Genomic DNA, 7,118 nt, shown 5'->3' on the forward strand with positions numbered 1-7,118 from the left:
CGTGCCACTCCGTACGGATTGTCTTTTGGTGCAAGCAACAGTATTCGACGTCGCATGACCGACTGACAATATGTTCACCTAAAAGATACTACTCGTATTACATTCCGGCATACACTATCTGTACCCATTTCCGCAGTAATACAGGTAACGTTAGACGTGTCGGATCTGGAGCTCAGTCACACTCGCCACCGCGTCCAAAGGCGGTAGGAGCACCAAATCTTTTCGCAGCGCGTGGGCATCTTCCTTGCCATTGCCATCGGTCTCATTGGGCGCAGCGTTGGTTGTGAGGACGTTGATGTCGTCAGAAATGAGCCAAAACACAAAGACGAACGGGAGCAAGCGCGAGCCGACAATGATGAGCTGGACGATCCAGAGATGCTCAAAGTTGCGCTCGGTGATGCCCGCGTGCTGCGCAATGAGTGCGCCGAGGTAGCCCGAAATGAGGTACGAGCCGTTCATGATCGAGTCAAAGCCCGCAAACATCGTGCCTTCGACGCCGCGCGGGCAGAGCTTGGCGCAGAGTACCGTGATGGGCATGATCTGCATGTACTTGACGATCACGATCGCAATGTCTTCGCCAATCACAAACGCCTTGTCGGGGATCCCAAGACTCACGTTCGTGCGCGTCACGAGGAGGAGCGTCGCAGCGTTCGCACAGACGACCCCGATCTGACTGCCTACAAAGACTGACCGGAACGCGACGTGCTTCATCTTGGCTTGGTACAAGAGCGTCGTCGCCATCGCCGTGAGCGCGCCAATCAGCGAGAGCGACGCGATAAAGTTGGGCGAGAAGCCGAGCTCGCTCGTCGCAAAGTAAAGTAGACCTGGACGATCGTCGGCGAGAGCGAGATCGAGAGGAGGAGGAAGAGCGCCGGCCGCCACACGAGCGGCGATGCAAACGAGGTCGCGAGCAGTCGGCTCTGGCGCCGCATGCGGACGCGGATCGAGTCGGTGCAGGGATTGCGGGCCTCGACCATGACACAGGATAGGACGACGTACGGCAGTGGCATGACGAACGACATGACGGTAAAGACGCGCCGGGGTCCGAGGGCAGTGATGAGCGGGCCCTTGAGGATCGATGCGAGCACGACGCCCAGCGCCTTGTGGAAGGACGCAATGCTCTGGAGGTTCTGCGCGCCCGACGCGACGTCCTTGCGCGCTTGCTCGGCGAGGACCGCGTCGATGATGACGTCAATGAACGCGTACCCGACCGAGCGCAGGAGGAGGACGCCTAGTGCGAGTTCGTACGAGCTCACGATGTTTGGCAGCCCAAGCAGCGACGTGCAGCAAAAGGCCAAGCAGCCGCAGAGGACGTAGAACGGTTTGCGGTGGAAGCCGCCGATCGAGACCGTGTCTGTGATGAGTCCCCAGATCGGCTTGAGCGCCCATGGCAGCATGAGCGTCGTCGTCGACATCTGCGCGACGACGGGCTCAGATGGAACTCGTCCTTGAACATGTAGTCGACGGCGAAGAGGTCGATCGAGATGAGGCCCGAGAGCAAGTTGGTGCCGCAGAGCACGGCCAGCGTTCGGAGGCCGTAGAGCTCGACGAGGCTGCGTAGCCAGCGCCCGCAGGCGCCGAACGGCGAGACGCATCGGCGGCGAGCTGCGTCGTCGCCTTGGTCGGTGACGTCAGCGGGCTCCATCGCGTTGACGACCCTGACGACGAAAGATTCGGTCGGTTTTATTTAAATATTTCTGAAATTATTATTGTTTTGGATTGCGATTACGGCCACTGCAATTCGGGGTTACGATCCATGAGCTAATGGCCTCGCCTATAACCTGTACCTTCGCACGCGCCATCACGGCAACTTGAAGCCATGGTCCATGCGCCGGTGTGACTCTTCCCACGGCGCGGCTGCCTTGTGGATGCAAGATGATGACGTCGGGCTTGGTCGAGAGGATTCGTTTGTCGCCTCGCCATTGGCCTATATTTTGTCCAATCAAAATGCACACATGAAATAGTATATGGGTGGTAGTGCTGGGCGTCCCCGAGGTCTCGCTGGTCCGTTGCGCATGCGCTCGCGCTTTCTGCTGTCTGTTGGAGGGATAAGATTGTAGAAAGCACTGCATCGCCAGCCTCTGCAGTGCGCAACAGCAACGTTGGCGGGTTCACGCACACTAATTTTGTCTACTCTATAATATGATACGATGGTATAGAGAATAAAAGGTTTTTCAAGGTGGCCGCGTGGCATGTGGGGACATACCGGAATACATTGCGACGCAAGATGGGCGCCTGGTTTTCCCGCCGGAAGGACGAAGATGACGATATCGACGAGGTCGAGGAAGAGAAGCGTACGAGATGCATGGTCGACTGCTTAAAGAGGACGCTCATGGCCATGAGTAGCGCTCACGAAGATCGACACGGGCGACCAGGCCGCCGTGAAGAACCTCCTCGATGACAGCGTCGTCGAGCACCTCAAGGACGAGGTCAAGTACGGCTTCAACTACAAGACGGACAACCTCAAGATGCTGACGATGGTCGTTGCAATCGCCTTTGCCATTGGCACTGTGTGGCACGAGACGCCGTTCCCGGACGACAGCAACATCATCCTTGCGTGCGCTGGCGGGTACGGCTGCCACATCCTATCGCTCCGCTCTTCTCATGTCCTTATCTTCCAATGCTAGCTTCTTCGTTCTCAACTCGCTTCTCACGGGCTACCTCATGTTCATCGAGAAGGACATCATTGCACGCGTCTACCCGGACACGGTGCGCATCTTCAATGGCCACCTCTCGATCTGACATCCAACAGGCGCGGCCCGAGGATCAGTTTTACGTTCGGACGCGCATTCCGCAGTACAAAGACCACTACCACCTGACGTTCGAGTCGACGCTCACCCCATCGAAGAAGGTCAAGGCCGAGCTGTACATTGGCACGTTCTTTGACGAAGAGGGCCACTTTGACGGCCCTGCGTTCCACAAGGAGGTGGGCGCCTTGGTCGCCAAGTACACCAAGGCCAAGACCGACTAAGATAATCTTCATCCATTCCCATATACATTGCGAGGCCGTCGATTTCTACGCCGTCGCGTCCGGGTCCTTGTACGCCACGAGCGTGTCGACGCGATGGATCTACTATGGTGTGGAGAGGACGACCAAGCACGCGATTCTTCTGTACCTTTGTCGTGAACGAACGCAAACGCACTTGCATCGAGTTCTCGACGAAGCGCGGATCCGACTCTTCCCACGCCTGGGGAATCTCGAGATCCTTGTCCGTGTACAGCAGCAGGTCGAACGCACACGCCTCGTTGAGAAGGGGAAGGAACGACACGCTGGCAGTAATCTGGCGCATGATGGCTTGGATTTCGCTCATGATTTCACGCTCGTCCTTGGTCGAGATGCGCTCGCTATGCACATCCGCCATGCGTGAGACAGGCTGTTCGTGCACGTTGGAGTTACCCGTGCTCGTTCGGCGGCTCGGCAAACACATCAAAAACCCATCGTTCCAAGACCGAGTTCGAATCCACGCCTGCGACAACCAGCACAAGCTTCTGGACATGACCTGCTACGAGCCATCCTATGCACGACACCTCAGTCCGCCTGCAAAAGGTGGCTGCTCACCAGAGAGCTGTTCGAGGACGGTCGCCAAGAAGGCCTTGAGCTTTTCGTCGGCCGTGACCACCATGGCGAGGCCATACTTGGACACGCGCGTAAAGCTTTCGGGTGGGTAGATGCCACGCTGGTAGAGAATGCTAGCAGCGCATTAGCGTTGGCTCGCGGCAGCGGTGGACGTACTTGTTGATGCTAAAGGCAAAGAACTCGGTCACGATCGCCGCCGAGCCCTTGAGCGTGATGGCCTTCTGCGTCTGCGCTTGCTCCTACGCCAGCGCTATGAGCTGTCGCCATGGCTGACGCACGCCATCGTCGTCGTCGTACATGGCCCACCATCGTGCTCGCGCGTCGTGTCCCGTTGGCAATTGACCGGAAAACGGACGCGTATCCGGAGGTGGCTCTCGAAGAAACGCATACAAAGATCAAGCTTGGGTATAGTCCGGAAGCTTCGAAATCCGGATACGCAGCTGGAAATTTGGTCCAGGCAGAATGACGGTCATGGCGCATCTGATTGCGCAGAAGCTTCAGAGTCGCCTCCTGTCCAACACGGGAAGCTGTCACGGCACGCGGCCGCGTGCGGTATGCGACAGCATCGCGTCTATTTCAAGTGAATTTTGCAAGTGCACCTCGGCACGCCAGTCCTCTCGCCGCAGCACAGATGCAGTGATGCCTCTTCTATTGCGCAGTATGTAGAAACTCTACCGCGGACTGGTCAAGCCTGACCCGTGCATTGCACGGTAACAAAGACACCTCGCGATCGTCGACATCGTCTGGCCGACGCTGAACAAAATCCATCACGCGCAGCTGCGCGGTCCAGCTACTACTACAACTTTTGGCCAGGTTATTCGTATCGAAGCGCCGGCTTCCATGGGCATCTTGAGAGTGCTGTTTCGAAGGAGATTATGATTCGCGACATCGTCGTCTCCAGCGTAGTATGAGATAAAAAAAGATAAAAGCGTGGGCAAAAAGGGGCACCGCCGTCGTCGCAAGTGGCTCGCCGAAAAAAAGGCGTGCGTAAGCAACCGATGGCCAACGGTCGCTATACGGGAGGCACGGCGGCGTGATCTGTGTCGTACCCTTGGCACACACGACGTGGCGTCAAGTGTGTTGCGGGCGAACGACATGCAGCTTGACCTCGTGGTGCTGGAGACCGCTCTTGTCACGTTTTTTCGCCCCCGAAAAGCAGTCAAAACCTCATGTCCATAGCCTGTCTCTTGCTGGTTTGCATAATCCTCCGGCGACGACCACAATTTTATTGAAACTTTCTTGTGTCCAAAACGCCGTGCTTTGTATCCCCACTCGCCCATTGGCCGAAACAAGTGCACGTTGGAGGCTTTATGGCCAATCCACGGCCAGGATTTCGCACGTGGCCAATCGGCGGCCGAATAAAACATGCGTCACACGCCCATAAGAAATGTCCGGCGTCAAACGTGCGCCAAACCCAGCTGGGGGCGCGTTTAAACACATCTCGGACGCCGCCGGATGCGCCAAACCATCATTTCCGAATTTTCTCGCGACCCGAGAAGACCTCCAGCGCCACTTACAGACCCGACCACCATGTTGGAGTGCGAGACCATGACCCCGATGACGACGACCAACCAAGATGAGATCTTTGGCTACGAACACAACAGCGCGATGGACATGCCCGAGCTGCCGTCGACGCCCGAGACGTCGCCGCGCCAGCTCGTGCGCTCCAAGAGCTGGGGCAGCCTCGCCCGCGCGGCCACGACGCCCAAGCTCCTCAACGTCCGTGCGCCCAAGCAGCAGACCCACTGGCGCCGCAGCCAGCCCGCAATCCTGCAGTGGGCGCCGCTCGACATCTCGGTCGCCGAGATCCGCATCGTCTTGCTCCAGAAGAGCTCGCTGACCAACACGCGGTCGTACACGATCATCGCCGACCACGTCGAGAACAACGGTCTCTTTGTACTGAAACAAGTGCCTGCGTCGCTCACGAAGGACAAGGACTACTTCGTGCGCTTCATGTCGATGGACGGCAAGCTCTTTGTCGACAGCGAAACCTTCTCGATCGGAGAGTAAGGTGGCCGCGCCGTAAATTATATATCTAGTATTTAAGCATCCCTATCAACTATTCCATCATTATACACATGTACTTCTACATCTCTCTCATCATCTTGCCCTTCCCCACGGCCCATCATCCTGTGTTTGAATCTGCGCTTGCTATATTATCGCCACCATGGTATTACGTCGACTACGACTACGACCACGACTCGACCACATACCGCTTGTGGCGGACCAAGCTCTTCATGAACACCTCAGCCTCCTTCAAGGATACTTGGCCTTCACTGACGACGATATCCCGGATCGCCTCGTACACATCTGTCGGCATGCGCTTTGCCGAGCCAGCGACGAAGCAGTAGCCGCCCTATGCATCGAGAGAACGCCATCATGAGTATGATACGACGCGGCTTTTTCCCATGCCACGTACATTGGTGAGGACGCGGAACACCATGGCGCTGGCTTCCGCGAGCTTGGCTTGCACGTACAGCTTGTAGCCAAAGTCGCGCGAGAACGCCGCGTGGAGCGACGTGAGTTGGCCCGTGGACACGAGTGTCTGCCACTCCCCCTCGTATAGAAAGTCCTAGGTGGCGCGCTACTTCAACCAGCCGCTCCGAGGCAAGGGCCAGAGTGGGACGCACCTTGGCGGCGTGGCGGCACCCAACAAACAAGTGGGTTTCGCCGTTTGCCGTTGCGTGGGCTGCTCGGCTTTGAATGAGCGCGCGCATGACGGCGACGCCGGTGCCAGGTCCGATCAGCAGCACGTTGGCTTGCGGCGGCGGCGGCGCAAAGAGGCCGGCCTTGATCCAGATCGGAAGCGTCGCCCCGATAGGAAGCGATGCCACGTAGGCCGAGCAGATCCCTCTCTTGGGGCGCTTGTAGGGCGTTTGGAACTCGACGAGGGCGATGGTCAGTTCAATCTATGGAAAAGGAGAGGATGAGCAGGCGGAAGGACGCTTCAACCGACCGTGGACGGGTGGGTCGCAGACGCCGACGCGATCGAGTACGATCGGGGCTGCAGCCGCGGAATGCATTCGACAAGATACTCGAGTGGCACCGCCACGGACGCAAAGTCCTCAAACACCTATCACAAAATCGTGAGCGGATGGGAACGGGTGCAACGGGGCGCAGCTGGTTGCACTTGCCTCGACGTATGTTCGCTTCTCGCGCGTGCAGTAGTCGCTCAAAAGGTCTGCGCCGCCCGGCGACGCGAGCTCGACGAGCTTCTCGCGCTCGTCCGGATCCGACGCAAAGAGCGAGAGCCGCTCAAAGAAGGACCGGCGCGGCGTGCCAAAGATGTCGAGGTACTTGCGCATGAGATCGTCCACCGAGACGGGCGACGGAAGGTTGGCTGGCGCGCCGTCCACGCGCGAAATGACGAGCTGCGTGCCGCGCACGAGCCCGAGGAGCCCGAGGCGGTGTAAAAATCGATCGATCGCGGCCGCGTCCGTGTTCTCCGGGTACAAGAGGGCGATGTCGCCGGGGGCATACGCCACGGGCGCCGACGACATGTCGAGCACGAGGTGCCGGACGTCCTGCGTCCAATCGGACG

At 58.2% G+C, this 7,118-nt stretch overlaps 5 protein-coding genes across 5 annotated transcripts in view; 2 read left to right on the top strand and 3 right to left on the bottom strand.

The window, feature by feature from the left end:
• Positions 1-80: 80 nt before the first annotated feature.
• Positions 81-1,645, bottom strand: SPRG_06293 (hypothetical protein; the record flags this gene model as incomplete). Its single annotated transcript, XM_012345676.1, has 3 exons — positions 81-798; positions 825-1,415; positions 1,466-1,645. The coding sequence occupies 3 exons, from the start codon at positions 1,643-1,645 to the stop codon at positions 151-153; spliced, it is 1,419 nt and encodes a 472-aa protein (XP_012201066.1). The 3' UTR covers positions 81-150.
• A 582-nt stretch (positions 1,646-2,227) lies between these two features.
• On the top strand, positions 2,228-2,971 carry SPRG_06294 (hypothetical protein; the record flags this gene model as incomplete). The annotated part of the gene is made up of 4 exons (XM_012345677.1): positions 2,228-2,294; positions 2,347-2,569; positions 2,628-2,709; positions 2,753-2,971. 4 exons carry the CDS (start codon positions 2,228-2,230, stop codon positions 2,969-2,971), a joined length of 591 nt encoding a protein of 196 aa, XP_012201067.1.
• SPRG_06295 (mitotic spindle assembly checkpoint protein MAD2A) lies at positions 2,962-3,913 on the bottom strand. The gene is made up of 6 exons (XM_012345678.1): positions 3,875-3,913; positions 3,734-3,816; positions 3,560-3,690; positions 3,398-3,515; positions 3,117-3,345; positions 2,962-3,070 (listed from the first exon to the last, which is right to left on the bottom strand). The coding sequence occupies exons 1-6, from the start codon at positions 3,884-3,886 to the stop codon at positions 3,017-3,019; spliced, it is 627 nt and encodes a 208-aa protein (XP_012201068.1). The 5' UTR covers positions 3,887-3,913; the 3' UTR covers positions 2,962-3,016.
• Positions 3,914-5,053: 1,140 nt separating this feature from the next.
• SPRG_06296 (hypothetical protein) lies at positions 5,054-5,665 on the top strand. Its single transcript, XM_012345679.1, has one exon. The coding sequence runs from the start codon at positions 5,108-5,110 to the stop codon at positions 5,585-5,587; it is 480 nt and encodes a 159-aa protein (XP_012201069.1). The 5' UTR covers positions 5,054-5,107; the 3' UTR covers positions 5,588-5,665.
• Positions 5,666-5,765: 100 nt separating this feature from the next.
• Positions 5,766-7,118, bottom strand: part of SPRG_22186 (hypothetical protein) — a gene marked incomplete at both ends in the record, with an annotated part of 2,200 nt that continues 847 nt past the window's right edge. The window contains 5 exons of the mRNA XM_012345762.1: positions 5,766-5,933; positions 5,997-6,149; positions 6,208-6,486; positions 6,534-6,650; positions 6,718-7,101. Coding sequence (XP_012201152.1) covers positions 5,766-5,933; positions 5,997-6,149; positions 6,208-6,486; positions 6,534-6,650; positions 6,718-7,101 — 1,101 coding nt within the window. The remainder of the gene's footprint in view (positions 5,934-5,996; positions 6,150-6,207; positions 6,487-6,533; positions 6,651-6,717; positions 7,102-7,118) is intronic.

The sequence above is a fragment of the Saprolegnia parasitica genome (assembly GCF_000151545.1).
Source record: "Saprolegnia parasitica CBS 223.65 unplaced genomic scaffold supercont2.24, whole genome shotgun sequence".
Classification (NCBI taxonomy): Eukaryota; Oomycota; class Saprolegniomycetes; order Saprolegniales; family Saprolegniaceae; genus Saprolegnia; species Saprolegnia parasitica.

What these genes read in the sequence shown, in the direction of transcription:
- SPRG_06295 (XM_012345678.1), bottom strand. An exon ending in TTTGCCTTTAGCATCAACAA is followed by an intron (nt 3,691 to 3,733) that starts GTACGTCCACCG and finishes ATGCGCTGCTAG; the next exon opens with CATTCTCTACCAGCGTGGCA. An exon ending in TGCGTTCGTTCACGACAAAG is followed by an intron (nt 3,071 to 3,116) that starts GTACAGAAGAAT and finishes ACACCATAGTAG; the next exon opens with ATCCATCGCGTCGACACGCT.
- SPRG_06296 (XM_012345679.1), top strand. Translation starts at nt 5,108, where the DNA reads ATGTTGGAGTGCGAGACCATGACCCCGATGACGACGACCAACCAAGAT.